This window comes from Chrysemys picta, chromosome 11, assembly GCF_011386835.1.
Source record: "Chrysemys picta bellii isolate R12L10 chromosome 11, ASM1138683v2, whole genome shotgun sequence".
Taxonomy (NCBI): Eukaryota; Metazoa; Chordata; order Testudines; family Emydidae; genus Chrysemys; species Chrysemys picta.
This window is the reverse complement of record NC_088801.1, coordinates 1,078,247-1,103,130: the sequence shown is the minus strand read 5'-3', so window position 1 is coordinate 1,103,130 and position 24,884 is coordinate 1,078,247. Positions and strand designations below refer to the sequence as shown.

The following is a 24,884-nucleotide window of genomic DNA, read 5'->3' as shown; positions in this document are numbered from 1 at the left end:
AGACCAGTGCTCTCAGGTGGTAGGGAATTCTCTTTCTAGATGTCTGACTGATATTTCTTGCTCACATGCTCAGAGTCACGATGATCACCAGATCTGGGCTCGGGAAGGAATTTCCCCTCAGCTCAAACTGGCTGGGACCTTGGGATTTTTTCCCCCTTCCTCTGCAACACGAGACATGGTTCACTGCTAGGATCATCTGGGCACCTTTCACCTAATTAATTCCCTGCCATTGAAGAAGTCTTGGGCATTGATGGTACCTTAGTTTCTCCCATTCTCTCCCTGTGGCACAGTTAAATCTCCTGAGGCCTGAAATGCTTTAATCTAAAGTACCTGGATTTAATAGATGGATATCTGGGTGAAAATTATTGGCCTGTGCTGTACAGGACATCACACTAGATGACCTAAGGTTCCTTCTCACCTTAAACTCTGACTCTATGAAAATGAAATATAGCACTTGAGTGGGCTCGAGGCCCACTGTAGTACTAACCTTTTTTAAGAGCCCAAGGCCAGAACTTTCAGTGAGTGACAGCAAGCACCTCTGCAACCTCTGGGTCAGAGGGTTATGGTAACATGAGCATGACCAAGAGTGTTTCAATACAGCCAAATGCAAGGTGATACATGGGAATGGGTGACAGGGAATGGATCACTCAATGATTACCAGTTCTGTTCTTTCCCTCTGGGGCACCTGGCATTGGCCACTGTCGGAAGACAGGATACTGGGCTAGATGGACCTTTGTCTGACCCAGTATGGCCGTTCTTATGTTCTTAAGGAACAAAGAACATAGGCTGTAATTGGAGGATGAGGGAATTTATTCTGGAAAGGACTTAGGGGTCTTTGTGGACAACCAACTGAACATAAACTCCAGTGTGGTGCTGTTGTAAAAAGGGTTGGATTATAAACAGGGAACTATCAAGAAGTAGTAGGGAGGTTGAAACTGCCTCTGTATACAGCACTGGTAAAGCCCCTGCTAGAAAACTGTGACCAGTTCTACTGTCTTCATTTTAACAAGGATGTTAAAGAATAGAGAGGGCTCAAGTAAAAGCTGCAAGAATTATTGAAGATCTGGAAAACCCACGTTACAATAAAAGGCTTAAAGAACTAAAACTAGTGTATTACAGAGTAGGTAAGAAGCAATTTGATCACGATTTAAGAACCTACACAAAGAGAAGTTATCTGACATAATTGGGTCCTTTAATAAAAACAGCATAACAAGGTCCAAGGGCTGGAAGTTGAATTTGGAAAAATTCAAACTGGAAATATGATGCAATGTTTAAAAAGCGTATGTAATGAATCACTGGAACAGAATAGCATGGGAAGTGGTAAATCAATCTTCATCTGGAGGCCTTAAATAGAGACTGAATATCTTTCTAACAGATATGATGTAGTTCAATCACAAGACACTGGTCTCAACAGTGTCACTTATCTATCTAAGGCATTTTTAATGTATTTATCCTCACAGTACCCATGGGAGGTAGGGAAGTAACATCACCATTTTACAGACAACTAAGGCCCAAGTATGTAGGAGTTGTGGTGCTGACGAAGGAGCCTAAATCTCATTTTCAAAATGGATTTAGGCACTTAGGAGCCTAAATTCCATGGACAGGCTCCTAAGTGCCTAAATCCATTTTGTAAATTATATTTAGGCTCCTAAATCAGTTAGACATTGCAATGTTCAGCACCACAACACCTAAATACCTTTAAAAATCTGGGCCTATGTGATTTGCCCAAGGGCACAAGAAGTCTGTGGTGGAACTGGGAATTGAACCTGGGTCTTCAGAGTCCCAGACCCCTAGTCTCATCCTTCCTGTAATTCTCACAGGGGAGGGAATTACTATGTGAAATTCTGTGGAGGTCAGACTAGATTATCACAATGGTCTCTTCAGGCTTTAAAATCTATTCATATATTCTATACACAGTAGGTGGCAGCTGAAATCATGAGTAGATGATTTAGGAGTTAAGCATCTACTCTGAAACTCTTGCCTAAGCAAGACCGATAGGGGTTTTGGTGATGAGATCAATTCTATCTAATGTTCTTACATTTGGTTTCCTCTCATTGTTACCCATTAGGTCTTCTATTAATATAAAGTCTCTGATGAGAGAACACATGGCAGATATTAATCACACTGCTGGAAGGTGCTCAGATAACATGGTGATGAGCACAGTACAAGCACCTGTACAGAACGCGGAAGTCTGCTGGCTTGTGTAGGGGCCAGTAATGATGGAGAGACTCATCCCCTCTGCCTTTTTGCTAATTGCTTACTGCCAACACATCAGGTCCTCTCTCTCTCTTTCATGACCATTATTAGTGTTCTAGTATTGGCCAGCAAAGATTCATAGACTCTAAGGCCAGAATTGATCACTGTGATCATTTACTCTGACCTCCTATATAACAGGAGATGGACTAAGAGAGTATTATCTACTAATAACTGCACTCAAAGTGAGACACCAGAGAATGAAAGCATCGGTCTGATATGTATTAAAAAGGCAAAGGTCACAAATACCAATAAAGCAAAACTGGCTTTCAACTAAAGGCAAAAATTCTTACCGAGTCTAGGCTGCCACGATTGGAGTCCATGCTGGTACCATGGGAACGCCTCAAGACCTCCTCACCATTTAGGGGCTCAGCCAAGGTGCTGCCAGTATCTCCAAAACCATCAAACTCCTCGTGGTCATAGTCAGACTCCACATCTGGTGGGAAGCTGTAAATTGGCTCTCCCATCTCCCCACTGTTACTCCTCAGGGTTTCTGAGACTGTGTTATAAATACTTTCTGTGGTGTCAGATGGGGCACTGTGCTCCTCGGGGCTTTCCACAAGATGATCTGTAGTGCTGTCTACCTCCACTTCACCCCTTCTCCGAAATGGTAGATTCATATATGTGTCTTCCTCAGTGGAGTTGTCGCTGGTTCTGGTGCCGTGTTGATCCAGAACAACCAGGCTGGGGACAGAGAGCCCCTCATCATCAGCATGAAAGCCTTCATCTACTTCTTCCTCAGCCAGAGGCGCCACAAGGCTGCAGTCAATGTTGAGGGTTCCGTCATTGGAGAGTGAATGTTCTAGGCTTTGCACACTTTCATCCAGGTTTCCAAAATCCAGTAGTTCCAAGAACTCTTGAGCGACCCTGGATGCTTCCTTCTCTAGCCTCTGGATCTCCTCTTCTCGCTGCCGGTTAATCTCATTCTTGGTGTTTTCGCAGGCAATGGACATGTGATCTGCCTTCTGCTGCTGCTGTAGCTTCTCAATCTCCTTTTCCAGCCTTAGGATTTCCTCCATCTGCCTTCTCTCCTCTTCCTGCAGTGGGATCTCCTCCTCCTGCGTTCTTAACACCTCCACCTTAAAGAAATTGTGCCAATATCAAATTAAAGAGCCCCAACCTACAGAGGGGCTGCCTTCCTGGGTCCTCCAATTTCTCTTCCCCACAGGAACATGCCTGTTGTGTATTCTCACTTTCCCTCTATAAAAAGCCACTGCGTGCATCCTTTCTGCTTTTCCCACTCTGCATCCCTTGGGCATCTGTGGGCCAAAAGCCACAGGGGTAATTACCACATCTTTACTCATCCTCTTTCTTCCAGTCACCTGCTTTCTAGGTTGGAAATTCTAATATTAGTGTCAGGTCTCTGTCAAAGTCATTTGCAGGGAGGTGGGGATGCACTTCTCCCTCCCACTCCAATACACAGCTATGGTATCTCCAGTCAAGGCATATAGTTCTGAATTTCTCAGCTGCTCTGTAGCCTAACTGGAAGGCTAGCTGCTTTATTAGAGGACCAGGCCTGTTCACCTGCTATCCACACTGAAGTATGGTAGAGATGAAGGAAAATTCCAGGAAATGCACCACAATATACAGATGATGAAGGAGACTGGAAAACATTATGACAGTTTGGAGAAAAACAGGGGCCCCCTCTTGCTCCCCTCCCCCCCCCATGAGCTGGAAAATGATTATTGATGGGCCTACAATAAATATTAAAGGTATCATGTAAATCCACGTAGTTCCACACAAATATGACAGTGCAGCCAACTAGGTGGTCTCTTCCTTCCACAGTGATCAGTGCCTGCTTGGGTTAAGAATCAAACTGTTGTTTAGATCCTATTTTTTGCTAGTTCAGTATGTGCATTAAAAAGTTATTTCATTTGGATCTCTCATCTACCTGAGCTGACAAACCAGGATTAAATGAAGAAGATAAAGGAAGAGAGACCAGAAAATAACAAGTTGTTTTTACAATCCGCTTGTTCAACATGCTCAGTTATGTTACTAGAACCCTGAATGGTTAGATTGGCAATCATAAGGTGGAGATGCATAGCCCTTCTAACTCCTTTCCACTCTTCCTTTGTTTTGATTGTTGCAGACAACAATATAGCAAAAAGGACTGTGTCACACAATGCAGCTCATCAAAGGGTCATGTGCCATAAGCTCACTGTCAGAGATAAAATAGGATGCAACCTGTCTAACCCTGAAATCTCTAGATAGGAACTATGCAAGAGGATACTAAAACCATGAACATGCCAGGTTAACTAGACAACCGTTCTGCTGCGGTCAGGCACCTGCAGATTAAGAAGGAAAATAATGCTTTCATAGGGAGTTTTTCTAACATGTTTTATCACAATAAAATAAAGATGCATATTTCAGGAAAAAGCATAGTCAGTGAAGGCAACCAGCAGAGAGGCCTGAGCTACAGAAGGTCCAAAGAGGAGACGCAGCAAAGGAATCAACAATTAAACTTACCTGAGCCACCTGGAGTACAGCATTCAGCTGCTCTTCTTCTCTGTTCAAAAGAAGACAATAGTAAGTGACAAACCCAGATCATCTGAGTATTTTAATAGAAATGATGGAGAATTCTCTCTCCATGGGTAAGGGTGAAGTAAGGCTCCTGTTATAAAGCTGATTTATTAAAACCACCAAGCTCCTTCACGCTTGGCATGGCCCATCCTCGCACATGCATCCTTTACTTTGAGATAAATCAGGAAATTGGATCAAATGGAATGGGGCTGAAAGGACAAGAAGGCAGGATTACATAAACTCATTATGGTCTTGTAAAGCCCATTGTGGTCAATGGGAGGCTTTTCCACTGATTTCCAAGACCACTGGATCAGGCTCTATGTGCACAATTTCAGTTTTGAGGAAGTTCTCTTTTCTTTTTTAACTATGACAGGGCCATGGCAACACCATAGTTAAGCTTGTGTTCTGATTAGCACTTGACATAGCTACACTGTGTCTCAGAAAGAACCTGCCAAATCTAAGCACTTTGCTAAGTGGCTGAGACTAGACCCTTCCACGCTAGTGATCTGGGTTATATTTTCAGCTTGCATAACCGCTCAGTGGCATATGAGACCTTTCGCAATAATCAAGATTGTAAATTACATTGAATTATTAATACCAGGGAGCTCAAAAAGTGAAACCCAAAGTGTCAATCTCCTGGTTCCCAGCCCGGTGCACCTTCTCCTGAGCCAGACAGTACTTTGTTGGGAGAAAGCAGCCACCACAGCCATTGCGCATGTGGCATTGCATGCGCAGTGCTGATGTAACGGGTATGGAGGATTTCAGCAGTCTTCCCACAACAACTTCTACTGAGCAAAACACAGACAGGAAATGGTGATTTATAAAACTTAGCCCAATCTTAAAATGAAAGGACACAAAGAGAAGCAATTCTTTAATTGCCTATATACCAATGCTAGGAGCCTGGATAACAAACAAGAAATGAAATTGCTTATTCATGAGCATAAATTAAATCTAGTTGGTACTGCTGAAAGCTAGTGGGTTGATTTGCATGACTGGAATGTTAAAATAAATGGTTCTGACCTATTTAGAAAGGATCGAGGGGAAGCGGCACACTATGTCAAAAATGGCATTACCTGTTTCCAAGTCACTGGTAACTCAAAAGAGTTATCTGCCCTGGCTGAGCAGAAGCTAGCGGTGACCATGCCTTGCTCCCTGCTCTCACCTACCCCCAAGGCAGGTTTCTTTTGTTAAAAGGGCTATGCCCTCTCACTTTTAAAAGTGGAGGGACCATGGCCACCCTGACCCTCTTCCTGCAGTTTCAGTGCCCCTGGGCTCCCAGACCCTCCAGCTGCCCTGGGGGGCGGGGACGGGGACAGGGCTGTTCTCAGGCACCCCAGCCCCCCGCCCTATGTCATCTTTGGAGGGATGCTCTTCTCCTCCCCTAGACGAGTGACCTCCACTTTGCCTTCCCCTCATTCCCTCCTCCTTCCAGTGCTACACAAGATTCGCCAGGACAGAGCCAACATCATCCTCATAGCCACTTTCTGGCCCAGCAGTTCTGGTTCACGGACATCCTCAGATTCTGGCTTCCGCACACTCCTAGATCTCCTCACACAAGATCAAGGGAGACTCAGTCATCCCAATCCAGACCCTCTTCCCATCACAATCTGGTATTTGGATGGGCACCAAGTGTGGACTGTGCATACTCTGCCTCGGTTCGGCAAAGCGGGAGAGAATTCACCAGAGCCTGCTACTGAAAGTGGAGAGGTGTTGACCCACACTACCTATTATATCCTCGGCGGGGAACATGACGAGATGCACAACACACATGCGGGTCAATGGACACTGCTAAGAAACACTTCTAGACTCAGGTGCTTGGTGCGCATGCGCTCCCATGTGTGGAATAAGATAGGGACCACATATCTCTAAGAACTTCCAATTGTAGGTAAGTAACCTCCTCATCTGCATGATTTTTAATCTCCCTGTAAATTTGATCACAGATTCCAAGGACAGAAGGGAGCATTGGAATCATCTAGTGTGATCTCCTGTATAGCACAAGCCATAGAATGTCCCCAAAATAATTCCTATCTTTTAGAAAAACATCCAATCTTGCTTTAAAAATTGTCAGTGATGGAGAACCCACCACAACTCCCAGTAAATTGTTCCATTCATTAACTACCCTCATAGTTAAAAATGTATGCCTTATTTCCAGTCTGAATTTGTATAGCTTCCAGCCAGTGGATTGTGTTATACCTCTCTCTGCTAGATTGAAGAGACCATTATTAAATATTTGTTCCCCATGTAAATACTTATAGACTATGATCAAGTCACCCCTTAACCTTCTCTTTGTTAAGCCAAATAGATTGAGCTCTTTGAGTCTGTCACTATAAGGCATGTTTTGTAATCCTTTAAGCATGCTTGTGGCTCTTCTCTGAATCCTCTCCAATTTATCTACATCCTTCTTGAACTGTGGGCACGAGAACACAGGATTCCAGCAGCCGTCACACCAGTGTCAAATATAGCGGTAAAATAACTTCTCTATTTCTACTCAGGATTCCCTTGTTTATGCATCCCAGGATCCCACTAGCTCTTTTGGCCACGGGGTCCCACTGGGAGCGCATGTTCAGATGATTATTGTTCATGACTAATGCTGCGAGTTTGTCATGGAAGTCACAGATTCCGTGACTTTCCTTGACCGCCGTGACTTCTGCAGCGGCCACCGTCCCCTCCCCACCCTCCCCCCAGCAGCAGCAGGAGTTTGGGTGCGGGGCTCAGGGCTGAGGATTGGGGTGCTGGAGGGGGTGAGGGCTCTGGGCAGCGCTTACCTCGGAGAGAGGGGGCTCCCCAGAAGTGGCAACATCCCTTGGCTCATAGGGGGAGACGTGGCCGGGGGGTCTGCGCGCTGCTACCGCTGGCAGGCACCGCCCCACAGCTCCCATTGGCCGCAGTTCCCAGCCAATATGGGAGGTGCAGAGCCGGCACTTGGGGAGGAGGCTGCGCACAGAGGTGCCTGGCCATGCTCCGCCTAGGAGCTGGGGGATATTGCTGCTTCCGGGGAAGCGTGGAGCCGGGTAGGGAGCCTGCCAGTCCCGCCAACACTCCCCCAGCACCAACGGGGGTCCCAGGCCCCCCCAGTATCCTCGGCGCCTCCCCGGGCCATCCCTCTGAGCACCCATGGCACCCCCCAGGCTGTCCCCCCGAGCACCCGCGGGCCGCCCCCCTCCCCAAGATTTAGTCAGGGTATATAGTACAAGTCATGGACAGGTCATGGGCTGTGAATTTTTGTTTGCTGCCCATGACCTGTCCATGACTTTTACTAAAAATACCTGCGACTAAAACATAGCCCCTTATTCATGACCCCCAAACCTTTTTCAGAATCCCTGCTTCTCAGTATGGAGCTGACAGCAACTAATACCGTGTCTTGTGCTTTATCTGTTAGGACACTGAGCCATAAGTATTCAAGATCAATATTTATAGTGGGGATGATGTGAGCCTTTGAACCAAACTGTAAATCCTGTATCTAATGGAAACAATTTCAAGTCAGGGGGTGCTGCAGCACCCCCTGAACCCTAGTTCCTATGCCGGCAGGCTGTGTGTGTGGCTGCAGCTCCCAGCCCCCACTGGGCAGATGAGGCCTGTTCTGGGCAGAGGGAGCCCAGCTCAGGGGAGGTGGAGGTTGCAGTGTCGGGAGACGGGGAGGAGATGGATGTAGTTTGGGGAGGGCAATGCCCCCCCAAACAGGGGCGAAGTGTGGGGGATGCATGTGGGATCACATACCATTGCCCCCTCTCATTTCTGCCAGCGCTGAGTAACTCAGTGGGGGGGGCGGGAGAGAGGCAGTGGGGAAGGGAGGTGGGGGGGGAGAAGAGGAATGAGGGAGTGGGGGGAGGGGAATGGGGGGAAAGAAGGGGAATGAGGGAGGGGAATGGGGGAAAGAAGGGGAATGAGGAAGGGGAGATGAGAAAAGGAGGGTGGGGGAAGAGGCAATGGGGAAGGGGGAAGAGAAGGGGAATGAGGAAAAAGAAGGGGAATGAGGGAGTGGAGGGAGGGGAATGGAGGAAGGGGTGTTAGGAAGAAGCAATGGGTAAGAGGGTTGAGCGGGGAGGGAAGAAGCAGTGGGGAAAGGGGGTGGGGTGGCGGGAAGAGGCACTTGGGGGAGGGGAAGGGGTGAATGGGAGAGAGATGCAGTGAATAAGGAAGGGAGGGTGGGGGGAAGGAAAGGGGAATGGAGAGAGGAGGAGCAGGGGGTGGGAGGGCCCATGGCGAGGGCGGTGTGGGGGGGCCGAAAAGTTCTTTGTGCCTAGGGCCCCAATAAATCTTAATCCGCCTCTGCACACGTGGCACTGAGGGAGGTTTGCGTCATAACTGTCCTTTGGCCGTTGGTTGGGAGAGGTTCAAGGAGGTGGTTGTGGCAGAGACAGGAAAGTAAGGTCTCTGAGACTGTTGGTGGTGGTGTGGGGGCTCTTGTTGATAGTAGGCAGGGTAGGGTGTGCACAGTCGCGGGTGGAAGGGTTGTTTCTGCTGCCTGAGTCTAGGGGCCAGAATATATATGCCAAGGGCTTGTAGCATCGATCTGGAATTTTTGAAAAAGTGCAAGGATTCGTTCATCTTTTTGTTGAAGAGATTATTCTCGTCAAAAAATAGGTCCTCGATCGCATTTCGGACCCCTAGGGAAGCAGAAAGATTGTAGCCCCGAGTCTCTTCATATAACTATTCTGGTGGCTAGAGATCGAGAGGATGTGTCAGCTGTGTCCACTGCTGCCCAGAGGGCCAGCCACCCTGATGATCAGTCTCTTTTTGTCTACCAGCGCATGGAATTGGATGGAGCTTGTCTGTGAACTCTGCTAGCCTACCATAGTTATTAAAGTCGTACTTGCTAGCAGAGACTGATAATTTGCAATGTGGAACTACAGTCCTGCAGAGGAATCAATCTTCCCAGCAAGTCTAGCCGCTTAGCCATCTTGTCCAGAGGAGTGGATATTTGTGGCTGCTGCCTTGCCCATTCCACAGCCCACTTGGACAACAAGGGAGCCTGGGGGCGGGTGGGTGAACAGGAAATCTGCCCCCCTAGTTGGCACAAAGTATTGTCTCTCCACCCATTTAGGTGTAGGTGCACAAGGCCGGTGTGTGCCGCTTCTCCTGCTGACATAGCTTCTACGTCTCACGGAGGTGGAATTATTAAGCCGATAAGAGAGCATCAGTGCAGCTGTACCGCTGTAGCATTTCTAGCTTAGACGAGCCCTAAGAGAGCAAAGGAACAGGGGTTTCTGACTCAGGCCACATGGCGGTAAGAGGGACCTGGAGAGGTGTCAAACCACGCTATCTATTATACCCTCGACAGGGAACACGAGGTGACACATAACAAACATGTGGGTCAACGGACATTGCTAAGAAAAACTTCCAGACTCAGGCGCATGGTGTGCATGCGCACCCACCTATGGAATACACATAGGAACCATTACTCAAAGAACTTAACGTTCTTTTAAAAAAAAAGTCAAAATCTGTATAATGGAAAGTGTTAAGCAGTTGAGATATAACTAAGTAGGAAGACTAACAAATCAGAACCATCTGGGAGCTCACTTGAGAGCACCCTGGTGGTGATGCTGAGTTAGCTAGTTGTCCAAAGGCTGTCTCAAGGGGCAAAGAGCAGAGCCATTTAAAACAACTCTCAGAATCCCTGCTACAGTCCACTGGCACATCAACAGCTCTTCAAATGTGATAGTACTGAAGGCAGCTAATAGTCTAAAATAATCAGCATGGACAACATCCATCATTAGGAGAAGTGTGTTAGGGCATGTCTACACCTACCTCCGGAGCAATCGATCCAGCGGGGGTCAATTTATCGCATCTAGTGAAGATGCAATAAATCGACCGCCGAGCCCTCTCCCGTTGACTCCAGTACTCCACTGGAGCGAGAGGCGCAGGCAGAGTTGACGGGGGAACGTTAGCAGTCGACCTACCTCAGTGAAGACACCGCGGTAAGTAGATTTAAGTACGTCGACTTCAGCTACATTATTCATGTAGCTGAAGTTGTGTAACTTAGACCGATTCCCGCCGCCCAGTGTAGACCAGGCCTCAGTCATACACACACTCCTCCCTCAGGCTGACAGAAGAGAACCAGCTGGGATCAAAAAGACCTGAGAGACATAGATAATATTGGAAAGGTCATGCCACCACCTTCCCAACAATATTCCCTTCTTCAGTGCTTAGCCAAATGGTCGCTAAGCCTCTGTCCACCATTTGGTCTGTTCCTGTGTGGCCACAAGAGCTTGACAGGCTGTCCAATGTCAGAACAGACTTGATGCACCGATGTAATGGGCGTCTGCCTCTGGGCTGCCTCCACCCCTCAGCTGGTGGAATTTTATCCTAGATGTTACAAGCCACCTGGAGAACAGTGTTTGCCGGAATGTCTTGCGGCATTCTCACGACATGTCCGAAAAGCATAAGTTGCCGTCTGTGGACAATGGCCCCAGTAGTCTGTAGACCAGAACGACTGTACACATCTGCATTACAGATGAAGTCATTCCACTTTATGCCCAATATACGACGCTGGCATTTTGTGCGGAAAGCCTCCAGCTTTGCCCAGTCTGAGCGGCATAGTGGCCATGTTTCGCAACCATACAGCATTACGGAGAGGATACAGCTCAGATAGATCCTGAACTTGGTTGTTGTGCTGAGATGATACTGATTCCATATTGATTGTAAACGACCCATGGCAGACGCTTCGATGTCAATCCAGTGGAGAACCTCTGTGTGAGAGTTGGAGGAATTGGTGAGTATACAACCCAAATAGCAAACGTTGGAGACTGCTTCAATAGTTTCATTATTCAAAGAGACTGGTATCACGGATGGTCCTGAGTCTAGATTTTGCAGCTTTGTCTTTGACCACAAATCACGGAGGCCAACCTTAGCCAATTCCGCCTCCATTTGCTGGAGTGCCTTGCAAAACCTGTTGGGGCTCTGTATTAGAACATCAGCAGCAGCATAGTCAAGATCTGAGAGTGAGAGATCACCAATCTTAATGCCTATGGACCTGACAGAATGCTGCATTATGAAATCCATTGCCTGACAAAAGAGTGCAGGGGCTAAGACACAGCCCTGCCTGACACCAGATACGGATTTAAAAGCTGCTGACATCCAGTTCCCCAGATGTACAGAGGCAGTGGTTCCATTATGCAGCTCACTAATCAAGTCCAGCAGAGTGGTAGGGACACCTACACCCTTTTAGGCCTTAAATAGTGCGACTTGATCAACTGAATCAAACACAGCCTTAAGATTGACATACACCACGTTCAGGGACTTCTTGAACTTGTGGTGTATCTCCGACAACAAGCAGAGGGCCAAAATGGTGTCTAATGTGGACCTGTTCCTCATAAATACATGACAGTTAGGGGTGACGCTTCCGATGCATCAGGAGCTCCAAACACGCCAGCAGAACACGCGCAATCACCTTCCCTGGCACGGACAACAAGGTCATCAGCATGTAGCTCTTACATTTGCTGCACGGTTCTTTGCCCATATAAAGTGAGATCACAATACCGTCAATCCAGGCGGCTGGCAAGGTTCCAGTTCTCCACACCAGGCAAAAGAGGGCTAGAAGTGATTCCACTATAGGATCAATAGCGCATTTTAGCAGTTCTGGAGGGATGCCATCAGTGCCAGTCGCACGTTCGTTTTTCAGTTTACAGCTGGCATGCTTCACTTCATCCAACATTCGTGCATCAGTACAAGTGTCTGGATCCGAAACCACAGTGGCTGCCAAATCATCCAGTTCTCAGCAAGTGGCTGCTGGAGGGTGGTACAGGGAGCTGTGATAATGTTCCACCCAGCATGAGAGGATGTCCTCATCCGATTTACAATGACAGCCTTGGCTGTCATTCAGGATGCCAAGTGACTATCTCGTGACTGCCGAGGTTGCGGATCGCGTGGAAAGCCGGCTTTAAGTCTCTCCTGGCAATTGCGAAGTGCCAAGGTGTTGAAAAGGAAAATTCAAAACAGAGTGATAATTAGAGAGTGAGCAAAGGCCTTTTAAAAAGAGAAATCAGCAGTTTGCCAACCCTCGAGGAGGCACTGACAACCCACTATAATGGTCTCAACACCTTTCCACTGGCTTTCGCCATCCAGGAGAGACATTAGCTAGAAGACTTCTCCTGCCACAGGCAGGAAGGATATTAGCTAGATGGCTCCTCCTGATCAATACCATGCAGGGGTGAGTATGCTTAGTTAGAAAGGTCCCTCTAATCAGAGACCACACAGGCAGCATTTGACAGAAAAGTGATTCCGTAAACCAAACATTAGCATCTTAAATATGTCGAGACCTCACTGGGCAGGCTTAGCACTGGTGACTGGGCTATTGTGGAGTACAGTAACTCCTCGTTTAACGTCGTAGTTATGTTCCTGAAAAATGCTACTTTAAGTGAAATAATGTTAAGTGAATCCAATTTCCCCATAAGAATTAATGTAAATGCAGGGCTTAGGTTCCAGGGAAATTTTTTTCACCAGACACATATATACACACATACATATACACAGTATAAGTTTTAAACAAACAATTTAATATTGTACACAGCAATGATGATTGTGAAGCTTGGTTGGGGTGGTGAAGTCAGAGGGTGGAATATTTCCCAGGGAATGCCGTACTGCTAAATGATGAACTCGCACTTGGCTGAGCCCTCAAGGGTTAACACGTTGTTCATGTAGCCTCACACTCTACAAGGCAGCATGAATGGAGGGAGGGGAGACAGCACGGCAGAGAGAGAGAGAGAGAGAGAGAGAGAGAGATGCACATTGCCCCTTTAAGTACGCTGGCTCCAAGCTCTCTCTGTCCTGAGCCCTGTCGTGTCCCCTCCCACCCATGGAAATGGGGTAAAGGAGCAGGGGAGGGAGGGGGCACCCTGATATTAACACCCCTCTTTCCCCACCCCCCTGCACAGCAAGCAGGAGGCTCCCAGGAGCAGCTCCAAGGCAGAGGGCAGGAGCAGCACAGCACAGGGACAACTGAACTGCCAGCAACTGATAGCCTGCTGGGCGGCTGCCGCACAGGGAACTTAGGGGAGCGGGGAGCTGATAGGGGGGCTGTCGGTCCACCCTGGTTCCAAGCCCCCACCAGCTAGCTCCAACAAGCTGCTCTTTCTGCAAGCAGTGAACAAAGCAGGCGGTGGCCAAACAACATTATAAGAGAACATTGCGCAACTTTAAACGAGCATGTTCTCTAATTGATCAGCAACGTAACAAGTTAACTGGGACGACTTTAAGTGAGGAGTTACTGTACTAGTGTATCAGTCAAATGGGGCCTCTGTTTGCTGGAGCTGCCAGTTAAGTTCTTAAATTCAACAGCTGAGCACTGACCTCAGGAAATGTAAGGACCCAGACTTAGATCCAATAGATATCTCCTCTTGCTGTGTCTACTGGGTGGTAGGCGATTCCTTTTCCATGCAACAAGTTTCCCTACTGATTTTTATGTGACCCCTTCACATGCCTCTCAACCTGCCAAAGCCCAATTGCAGGACACCATATGTGGCAAAGACCCAAAGTGAGGGGGACAAAACAATTATTCATGCAGGAAGCTTAAAATGGTGTGGGATTCATTCCCTATGACTTCAGTGTTATGATTCTGTATTACCAGTGTAAGCAGATGTCAACAATAAAAGTTAGTGGACACCAAATTTGTGTAGAAGATAGGTAACTGTGGAACTAAAATGAGTGACATCCCTTGAAAGGAGGGACATTGGAGAGGTGTGCCTCTTGTTATTCACAGATTGCTCCCTTCCTGCACATTTGCTCTTATTTCCAGGCACTTCCATGACATCTTCATGTATACACTTTCTTGGGATGAGTGATAGAACAAGGGCAGTGGTGCTAAAAAAGCACAGCTCAGAAGCATTTCAAACTATCCAAAGGAACTGCAAGCAGATAAGATCATAAGAACTGCAATACCAGAACAGAGATCAATCATCCATCTCACTGAATAACTGGTCATACTGGACAGACCAATGACTGATAAAGGCTGGTACCCTATCTCAGACACTGGCTGATCTTAGATGTTTCAGAGGTCACGAAACATTGGGAAGGTAGGAGGAAAATATTTATTCCTGGCCCAGTGACTAAAATCCACTCCTCATATTAACAAAGAGGAACAATGTTGAAGGGCATTGGGGGAGGGGAATCAGTAAATTAACTCTCCAAATGAATGCGGGATAGCCCATACCTACCCAGCTTTTCTACTCTGAGCCACCTGACCCCACTCCAATCCTTACTCCTGGGGGAATTCTGCACCACTGCGCAATGCAGAATTTTGCAGAAATTAATCTTGTGCATGCAGAATTTCCTTTTCTCCACAGAAATGGGCTGCAGGGCTGCTAGCTACCACTAGGGGCCACTGGACTCGGCAGAACCCAGCTTGCACATAGAAGACACTGCTGGGGAGAGGGACAGGGAGCTAGAGGGTTCCTGGCAGCTGCAGTTCCCAGCATGCTCTGAGGGAAGAGAGGGCAGCACACAGGAAACGCCATGCAAGCCTGGGACCGAGCATCAGGCTGTTTCGCCCTCTGGATCCCTGGGCTCTGGGGAGGGAGGGGAGGTTGGAGACGGGCGTCTGGACAAGGGGGGGGGCCCAACAGCTGGGCTGTGAGGAGGGGATTCGGGGGGGGTCGGGTGTATTGGACTGTGGGGGCTGCAGGTGGGCTCTGGGGAGGAGGGTTTGTGGGTATCTGTCCCCTCAGCTGGGCTCGGGGAGGGGGGGGGGGGAAGGGGGCAGAGAAAGAGGAACCAGGTTGTCATTGGGGTTTTTTAAACTCTCTACTCCTGGGGGAGCTTTTGTGTGTGTCCGTATTATTACAGACATACTTGCTGACAGGTATTTTGAAATAAATTACCAAATTAATTGCAACTGGAGTGATTATGTAGTGTTATTTTGACAAAGAAAATTAGTAGAATTTTAAAAGATTGTGCACAGAATTTTTAATTTTTTGGTGTAGCATGCTCCCAGGAGTAAATCCTGTCCTAAGGAGACTTGTGCATGTATCCAAATTACTGCAGTGATGTCTCACGTGACTGCTTCCTTATGGCCTGAAGGCACTGTTGTCATGCCAGGGCCTCAGACCTAGTTATACACCTTGGCAGATTCACTACTAGGAGCCAGCCATGTAACTAAAGCTGTGAAAAATAATCCAGTACCTTTTCTTCTCTTCTTCCTCCTCCTGTTTCCTCCTAAGCTCCTCCTCTTCTTGCCATTGTCTTTCCTCTTCCTCCCTTCTGATCTGCTCTTCCTCTTCTTGCCTTCTCCTCTCCTCCACTTCCTGTTTCCGCCTCTGTTCCTGCTGCAGTAGGTGCCGATAGAGGCTGCGAGCCAGCTGGCCACGCCAATGCTTCTGCAGGACAACAGCCGACGCCTTCAGTCGCAGGAGGGCTTTCTTCCAGAAGTGCGCTCGATAGTTCTTCTGGATTGTCACAATACTGACTAGGGCCTTTCGGTACTTCTTCCTACAAACAAAACCAAACAGTTAAAGGGCCATGAGTCACTGACCACTTCTATGACAGTCATGTCTCTCGTGTTTCTAAGGAATGGCTCCCCAGGGTACCAAAGTGCTGAACAAATGATGTGAGCATTCCAGTGCCCATAGAGGGCACAAGTCTCTCCCTCCCTTTCTACCACGTGAAGATTCTTTTCCTTGCTGCCCTCTTTCCTGCATCTGCCACCTTATTCCTGTCTCCAAAGTGACCCTTCTTGAGCTGCTTTAATATATCTGCCTTTGTTGAAAGGGAAAATGAGCATGAGATCCCCAGGGGATAAAGGACAGATTGTCACCCACTAGAAAGGAAGTTTCATGCGCCTCAAATCTTACATGCACATCTCTGGGAAGCTACCAGCCTAGCACACTTGTATGCCCTTCGCACAGACCTCCTGGAATCTTTATAGAGGAAAACACCCCTAGCATCCACTTTGCTGGTCACTGAACCACCTTGAAATTTCAAACACAACCCGAGAATGATCCCCTAGGGCCAGCATAAGCATCTGAGACTGTGCAACATTAACAACAATGAAACCAGGGCTCCAGCAGCCAGGGCCGTCCCGTGGGGGGCGGGGGAGAAACGGGGGGACGACACAGGACATAAGCACTGAGTTTCTAATCTGCCGGGGGGTGCTCCCCCTGGCTCCGCCCTGGCCCCACTGCCCCTCCACCCCTTCCCCCAAGGCCCCACCCCTGCCCTGCTTCTTCCCACTCCTGCTTTGCCCCCGCCCCACCTCTTCCCGTCCCTCCCCCGTCCAGTTCCGCCTCCTCCCCCAAGCACCCTCGCTCCTCTCCCCCCCCAAGCGTCTCCTGATGCTGCGAAACATGTGATCCGCGGCAGGCAGCAGGCACTGAGAGGGAAAGGGAGGCGCTGATGGTGGGGCCTGCCGGTGGGCAGGAGGCACTGGGGGGAGGGGGAGGTTCTGGTAGGGGGACTACTCCTTGCTCCCCCCCGCCCACCTCCCTGTTCGCCTCCTCACCCTGCTCGCCCCCCTGCCTCACCTCCCCGCCCACCTCCTCACGAAGAGCTGGCCCTCGCAAAGCGCAGGGCCTGGAGCAGTCCCCCTGATTCACCGTACCCAAGGGACAACTCTGCCAGCAGCAGCAGCAGCTGGGTGCAGGCTACAGAGAGGGGAGGAAGGAGAAAGGGCGACAGAAGCCGGTTTAAATAAACTGGTCGGGGGCTGTCTCTTCCCCCTGCTTCTCTCCCAGTGCCTCTCCTCATACAGAGGGTGGCCAGCTGCATACTCAGCCTCCTCTAAGGTGGACAAAGACAAAAGGCACAGACTTTTACAAAAGACATCTGGCAAAAGCTCCACTGAGAGTACCATGCCAAAGCCCTACTCAGCTCCATGGTGCTCTTCCTGATAATATCTATGAGCTCTGCTGTCAGAGGTTAAGGCCAGAAGGGACCATTATGATAATCTAACCTGACCTCAGATATACACAGGCAATAGAATGTAATCCCGTCTAGAGCCTTCTGCTCACTTTCCTCCACTTCCCAAGGTAAAGTAGGGTTACCATACGTCCGGATTTTTGGTCCTCAAATCCCTGTCCAGGAGGAAATTCCAAAAAGCTGGGCATGTCTGGGGAAAATAGGGAGGGGTCGTGGGGCTGGGATCCGGGCTGGAGCTCCTGGGGCCGGAGCCGGAGCTGCTGGGGCTGGCGCTTGGCCAGGGCCGGGCCGGAGCCACTCAGCCGGAACCAGGGCTGGAGGTGCTTGGCCGGCGCCACTCGCCCAGGGCCGGGGCCGGGCCGGGGCCGCTCAGCCTGAACCGGGGCCCGAGCCGAGCCAGGCCAGAGCCGCCGGGGCGGGCTGGAGCCGCTCGGCCGGAACCGGGGCCGGCGCCCCAGGGCCTGAGCCGGACTGGAGATGCCGGGGCCAGAGCCGCTCGGCCGGGGGGGCTGGACTGGGCCATGCCTCCTCGCGCCCCCCCGCCACCGCCCCTGCCGCAGCCCCAGCTCCAGCTTACCTGCTGCCTGCCTGTTTCAGGCTTCCCGCAAATCAGGGGAGGGGGAGGAGCAGGGGGCGGAGCGTTCAGGGGAGGGGGCGGAGTTGGGGTGGGGACTTTGGGGAAGGGGTGGAGTTGGGTGGGGCGGGGAAGGGGCGGGGGTGGGATCCCGTGGAGTGTCCTCTTTTTGTTTTTTTTAAATATGGTAACCCTAGGTAAAGCCAACTTTTGCAGCCAATGCAGGAGGGCCGTGAAATACAGTGATCCTGCACTTCACCCTTACTCATATATAAAACACAGAGGGGACAGGGGCCCTGATTTGGCATCTGGAATTTAGTTATCTATTCTGTTGATGCTGCAAGGTACTGGGCTAAAGCTTGGCTCCCCCTCCAAGAGTCAGAGAAGCCACATGGGGACGGAGTGTGGCTCCCTCCCCCAAACCCATGCAGGTCCTGTGAGGCTAACAGGGACACAGCCCAGTTTACAGCACCAGTTCTCCACAGGTCCTGCAGGGCTAAGAAAAGTAAAAACTTATTTTAGTTGGTGGGAGTCAGCAGCTGTGACTAGGAGTCCCACAGGGAGCAGGTCTGCTAAACAAACGGGGCATTTTCACTTTGGTTTATTTTCTGATTCAGATATTTCACTTTAGTGACCATTCAGACACCCTGAGCTTCTGGGAAAGTAAAGCAGAGTGTATAGCCAACCATGTAACCTTTCATCCCTTAGGCCTCTTTCCCCAATTCTCAGAATCAGTCCCTGAAGATATGGATAAAGATGACAGTAAAATCCTGGAACATCTAACTCTTCATGGCAGGCTTACTCTGCTTAATTTACATAATCTTGGTGACTGATAAGCTCTAAGTGCTACATGGCAGCACTCTCTAGTTTTGCCTTACTCACTCAAAACCTTTTCTGGACTTGTCCCATACTAATTCCTTTCTATTGGAGCCTCTCTAATGTTGATGCAGTGCAACACTGAAATTATCACAAAAAAGGTTTTCTAACTTCACTTTCTCCAACCTTCATCTTCCCTGTTTTCTGCTTCTTTACCTCCCTCTGCAATGCCTTATTTGCCACCAGCCGCTGTATAAGGATTTTTCCTTTTGACCATAGCAGCACTGCTTGATTTGAAGACTAAACTTAGATGAACAGTGTGCATCCCAATCTCCCAGTCCAGTAGCTGGGTACTTTCCTTTCCAGGAAAGTCACAGAACAGACACTGCAGTTTTCCCTTAGCAATGCTGCCTAGAAATTATGTTTTACAATGTGATAACTCCCCTCCTTCCCCAAAATATCTGGAGGTTTCTGATTATTAATTATTATTATTTAAATGTCCCTGCCATGAGGAACTTACACTCTAATTTACACAGACTGCACAGCAAGTAAAGGCACCCAGACAAGGGGAGAGGGGAAGGCACGGAGACAGCATTTTGCTTTATTTTGGCAAGCAGCATGTGCTACAATCATTAAAGAGTCAGCTGTTACATTAACTTCAAGGGGCAGGAGAGGGGATGGCTCTTCTGTAATAGCTTTTCTTTAACACTACTATGATTAGGAGCAGTAGTGGCAAAAGGGAGCAGCTGAGAGGAGTTCAGTGGTGAAAGGCTAGCCCAAAGTAGTAAGTTCTTAAGAGTGACTTAAAGAAGGAGAGAGAGGCCCCTGGGAAAATAGGAGAAGGGAAGCTGCTCCAGGCCTTGGGGACAGTGGTAATAAAGGCAGAGTTGGGAGAGGGGAAGAAGAGAGATGAAGGGAGCATTAGGTGAAGCTGGTAGGTTAAGGGTGGAGGAGTGGGAGCTGAGAGCCAAGAGGTAGAGGGGGCAGAGTTCTGGAGACCCTTGAAGGTGAGGATGAGGAGTCTGAAGAGGCAGAGAGTCAGTGGAGAGACCTGGTCATTGCAGCGGCATGTTTAACATACTAGGGGGTGGGGGTGGGGGCAGAGGAGGGTGTAAGAAGCAGGGGGTAGAGAAGGCTGCAGTGGTCAAAGAAATGACAACAGCACAGACAAGGATTTCAGCAGAAACACAGATTTTGAGGCTAGCCCATGGATTTGGAGGGTGGGGGGAACAGAAGAGTGGAAGTGCTGATGAGAATACCCTAGAGTAGAGGAGAGGATGGGGGAGACTGCAAGCAGACAGGTGGAGAAAACGCAAAGACAGCCCAGAACACTGACCTTGCCATGTAGCCCAAGACGTGGGCTTGGATGACTATAGCCGCTTTCCTCAACTCCTCTTCCCGATCCTTCTCCAGGTTCTGTTCAAGAGCTTCCTTCAGGAAAACCTGACACCATGGGGAGGAGTTTCAACAAACACAAAGAGAGGAAAGAAATCAGCCCGGGAGGGGGGAGTCAGGAGGTTTCATTCCCTTGGTGACAAGCACAGAGGGCTCTCTTTATGCTGCTGCCCTGTGATCTCTGCTCAAGAGCTGCAACCTCTCCAGAGCCACCCCTCACTTTCGGCTGGTGCCTTTCCTGGTATTACAAGGAAAAAGTTGTGCAGGACATGAGCCAAACTCTAAGCCCATCCCCCGCCTCCTTTCACTCTGTGGTCAAGGCTTTAAAGAAAGAGAGAAGGGGGAGGGAAGGAAAAATAAGGAAGGAGGAGGAGAGTGTGCAAGCTAGTTATTAACCCGTTCTCAGCTGGTATCTTTTCTTCACACAAATCTATTTTCTCACTGGGTTGGCCCCTGGCTACCAATATGTGACATTAAATATTTCATAAAGAGATCACACTACATTTTGGGTGCAGAGGTGAGCATTTACATTTCCAGGTTCCTGGCAGCAGTTTGCACTCTGAAAAGTTAAGATTAATGGAAGAATCAGAAATCTCCAATGGTAAGAAAAATGCATAAAGAAACTGGCCATCCCCAATCAAACATGGCCTGGCCATTCCAAAGGAATCTGATCACTGCAGGTTCTAAAGGAATCCTGAGGAGAGGTTTCATGTGCTCCTGTACTGCAGCATACGAAGGGGGAGATGCACCCCAAAGAGAGAGGTGTCCTTGCCAGAGATGTGCTGCTGTACTGGAGGCTGCATATTATAATAGCTAATAATAGTTTGTTCTTGTCTAGCACCTACCATCCAAGGGCCTCCGAGCACTTTACAAACTTTAACTGATTAATGCTCACAGCCCTGTGACACAGGGCAGCACTATCCACATTTTACAGATGCAGGAACTGGGTCACAGAGAGACTAAAAGCCACATATCCAATATCAAATCAGCAGCAGAGCTAGAATCAAAAAAATTTCCCTGTTCTAATCACTAGGCAGCACCCTCGACATAATGCTACCTCTTTCTACTTATCTACCATGCCTCTTCACATCACTGCCTCCAACTCCTCCCCTCCATCAGTGATACTAGCCTTGCTGTCCTATTTCTCCACTTCTCCCATAACCGACTCTGTTCTTTCTTCCACATTGCCCCATCTGCATGGAACATCCCCCTCCCTCATTGCTTTCTCTGCATTTTAATCTCCCCTGAAGAACAGCCTCCATCACAACACCCACAAGAAATTAGCTGATTCATAATGGTCAAGGAATTGAGGACAGTCTATAAAGAAAGTCACCACCATGACCACTTTCCCTGTATGCTGTGTCCCTTTCCACAGTCTGTGTCAGTTTGTTGGTCTTTTAAAATTATGAACTTCTTGGGACTCTTCTTTCCATCAGATTTACGCTGAACCTCGTATGTTGTGGGTGGTACCAGAACAAATTAATTAATAGGGACTGTGCCTACAGTGATAGACACCTTACAAATGTTTAGGCAGGGAGGGAGATGTCCCTGAGAGTTGGGCCAGGGATGCAACTCCACCATGCAGCAGAAGTATCCAATTCACAGAGACTTCATTGGCAATACAAGCCTCACAAGTGTTGCTAAAGTATTAAAAACCCAGAGAACATTCAGGTATCTCTCAGTAATATCCATCCAAGACAGGGCGTTTTGATCCCCAAACAACATGGGGGTTGCCAGTACTAGCTAGCTGTGAAATGATAGCATTTTGCAGGAAGCAGATAGGAAAGATTAAAATGAATTCAAACTACAGGTAGACTACTTGTCAGGAAAACCGTAAACAAATCATCTGTTTCTCTGTCATTTAATTCATAGCCACTCTCAAAAGTTTAAGCCCATCTTCATCTGAGGAAAGAGTGACTAGATTCAGAAATATAGGGGCTATTTTGCCATTGTTTCTGTTCATATTAGAAACTGACAGAAGCTTATGGTAAGTCAGACACACAGCAAGATGGTGTCAGTCAATATATATTCAAGAATATATGTGTGACTGTTGACTGCACATAGCAGTGAACACTTGCAAGTGGAAGCATACATATGTGAGGGCTATGCACATGTGTACATAAAAAGGTCTCTGCTCACACATGGATGTTCATATATTTGTGCACATGCTGTGTACAGTGTCTTCATTGCACAATGTACAGAATCCATTCAGCCCCTCCCTGGAGAAGGTCTATTACAGAGATATCTGCAAAAAATTTTTGCTCCTTTTAGCATACACTTTTCATCTTAAGTGCCAAATCTGTAAATTCGCCTGTAGGGAACACTGGTGAAGGAGAAATTGTATTGCTGTGCCTTGGATTCCAGATGGTAAGAAAAAACCTCCTGCAATGTTAAGCCAATTTCCTCTTTTTTCCAACAGGACCACATAAAATGTCACTCTGGACATCAAGAAAAACTTGATTAGAGTGGGAAAGAGATGGGGAGAACTGTGTCCTGACTGAAGACAGGTGTGATGGGCAGTGCTAGAGCGAGGAGGAAAGGGAACACAAGAGTTTGGAGACTTGGTATAGCTGCTGCTTGTCATGGTATCACAAATTAAGGCCATGGTGCACTGGAAAAAACGGTGGCTTACCTTTTGTAACCATTGTTCTTCGAGATGTGTTGCTCAAGTCCATTCCATGTAGGTGTGTGCGTGCCCATGTGAACGGTAGCCAGAGATTTTTTCCTTAGCAGTATCCTTAGGGCTTGCTATGGTGCTTCCTGGAGCCCCGCACTCATGTGCCGGTACATGGGGTGCCTCCGGCCTTGTGCCCTCTCAGTTCTTCTTGCCATCTACTCTGACAGTGGGGATGGAGGGCTGGTTGTGGAATGGACGTGAGCAACTCATCTTGAAGAACAACAGTTAGGAAAGGTAAGCAACCATTTTTTCTTCAAGTGCTTGCTCATGTCCATTCCATGTAGGTGACTCACAAGCAGTACCCCTTGGTGGTGGGTTTGGAGTTCACTTTCATGTGGCTTGCAATACTGCTTTGCCGAAGCTGGCGTTGTCCCGGGCTTGCTGAGCGATAGCGTAGTGGGATGTAAAGGTATGGACTGAGAACTGAGTAGTGGCTCTGCAGATATCTTGAATTGGAATATGTGCAAGGAATGCTGCTGAGGAAGCCTGCGCTCTGGTGGAATGAGTGGTGACTATGGCTGATGGCAACACACCCGCTTGTACATAACAAAACCTAATGTACACTGTTATCTAAGAGGAAATCTCTGGGAGGAAACCAGTAGGTCCTTCATTCTATCTGCTATAGCCACAAAGAGCTGAGTGGTTCTACGAAAGGGTCTGGTCCTTTTGATATAAAAGGCTAAGACCCACCTAACGTCCAGAGACTGTAGCCTGCATTCCTCGTTGGACTTGTGAGGTTTCGGGAAGAAAACAGGTAAGAATATGTCTTGGTTGCAGTGAAACTGTGACACCACCTTTGGTAGAAACGCCGGGTGAGGACGCAGCTGGACCTTGTCCTTGTAGAATACCACATACAGAGGTTCCGAAGTTAGGGCTCTGATCTCTTGAGGTCAAGGTGACTGCAACCAGAAAGGCAACCTTCCATGAAAGTAGAAGCAAGGAGTAGGATGCCATCAGCTCTAAGGGAGGACCCATGAGTTGCAAGAGGGCTAGATTTAAATCCCACTGAGGCACCTGAGGAAAGAGCCTCTCCGGGCCCTTCAAGAACCAGATTGTCATTTCATGAGAAAATACTGATTTACCCTACATGGCGGGTGGAAAGCCGAGATGGCCGCTAGATACACTTTAATCGATGAAAGGGCTAGGCTTTGCTGCTTAAGGTGGAGCAAGTAATCCAGAATAGTTTGAGTCGGGGACTCGGAGGGCGAGATTCCTTTCTCTGAAATCCAGCAGGTGAAACACGTTCATTTGGCTAGGTAAGATGCTCTAGTGGAAGGCTTCCTGCTACCCAACAGGATTTGCTGAACCTGCGCCAAACAGGCCCGCTTGTCGGCATTCAGCCACTCAGCAGCCATGCTATTAGATGAAGGGATATCAGATTGGGGTGCAGAAGGGTGCCCTGATTCTGAGAGAGCAAGTCCAGTCAAAGAGACAGGATCAATAGGGTTGTCATAGACAGGTCCAGGAACATGCCGAACTAGTGTTGGCCCAGCCATGCCAGAGCTATCATGAGGACCTTTGCTTTGTCTCTATCTGCAGGAGAATGTTGTGTACCAGTGGTATCAACAGAAAGGAATACAGGACCCCTTCTGACCACTGGAGAAGAAAGGCATCACACAGGGAACCCTCCTCGGACCCTTGGATTGAGCAGAACTCCCAGCACTTCTTGTTCAGCTTGGACGCAAACAGATCTATCTGGGGACACCCCCACCTTTGGAAAATCATATTGGACACTTCCAGGTGAAGGGACCACTTGTGGTGAGATGGGAAGGACCTGCTGAGGAGATCTACTAACGAGTTGTT

At 48.4% G+C, this 24,884-nt stretch overlaps 1 protein-coding gene across 2 annotated transcripts in view; it reads right to left on the bottom strand.

Moving 5' to 3' along the window:
- Positions 1 to 24,884, bottom strand: part of LOC101952950 (unconventional myosin-X-like) — a 235,305-nt gene that overhangs the window by 58,375 nt on the left and 152,046 nt on the right. For both annotated transcript variants that reach the window (XM_065561329.1, XM_065561328.1), the window contains 4 exons: positions 20,346 to 20,452; positions 15,889 to 16,194; positions 4,720 to 4,759; positions 2,547 to 3,332 (listed from right to left, as the gene is read on the bottom strand). In XM_065561329.1, coding sequence (XP_065417401.1) covers positions 2,547 to 3,332; positions 4,720 to 4,759; positions 15,889 to 16,194; positions 20,346 to 20,452 — 1,239 coding nt within the window. The remainder of the gene's footprint in view (positions 1 to 2,546; positions 3,333 to 4,719; positions 4,760 to 15,888; positions 16,195 to 20,345; positions 20,453 to 24,884) is intronic.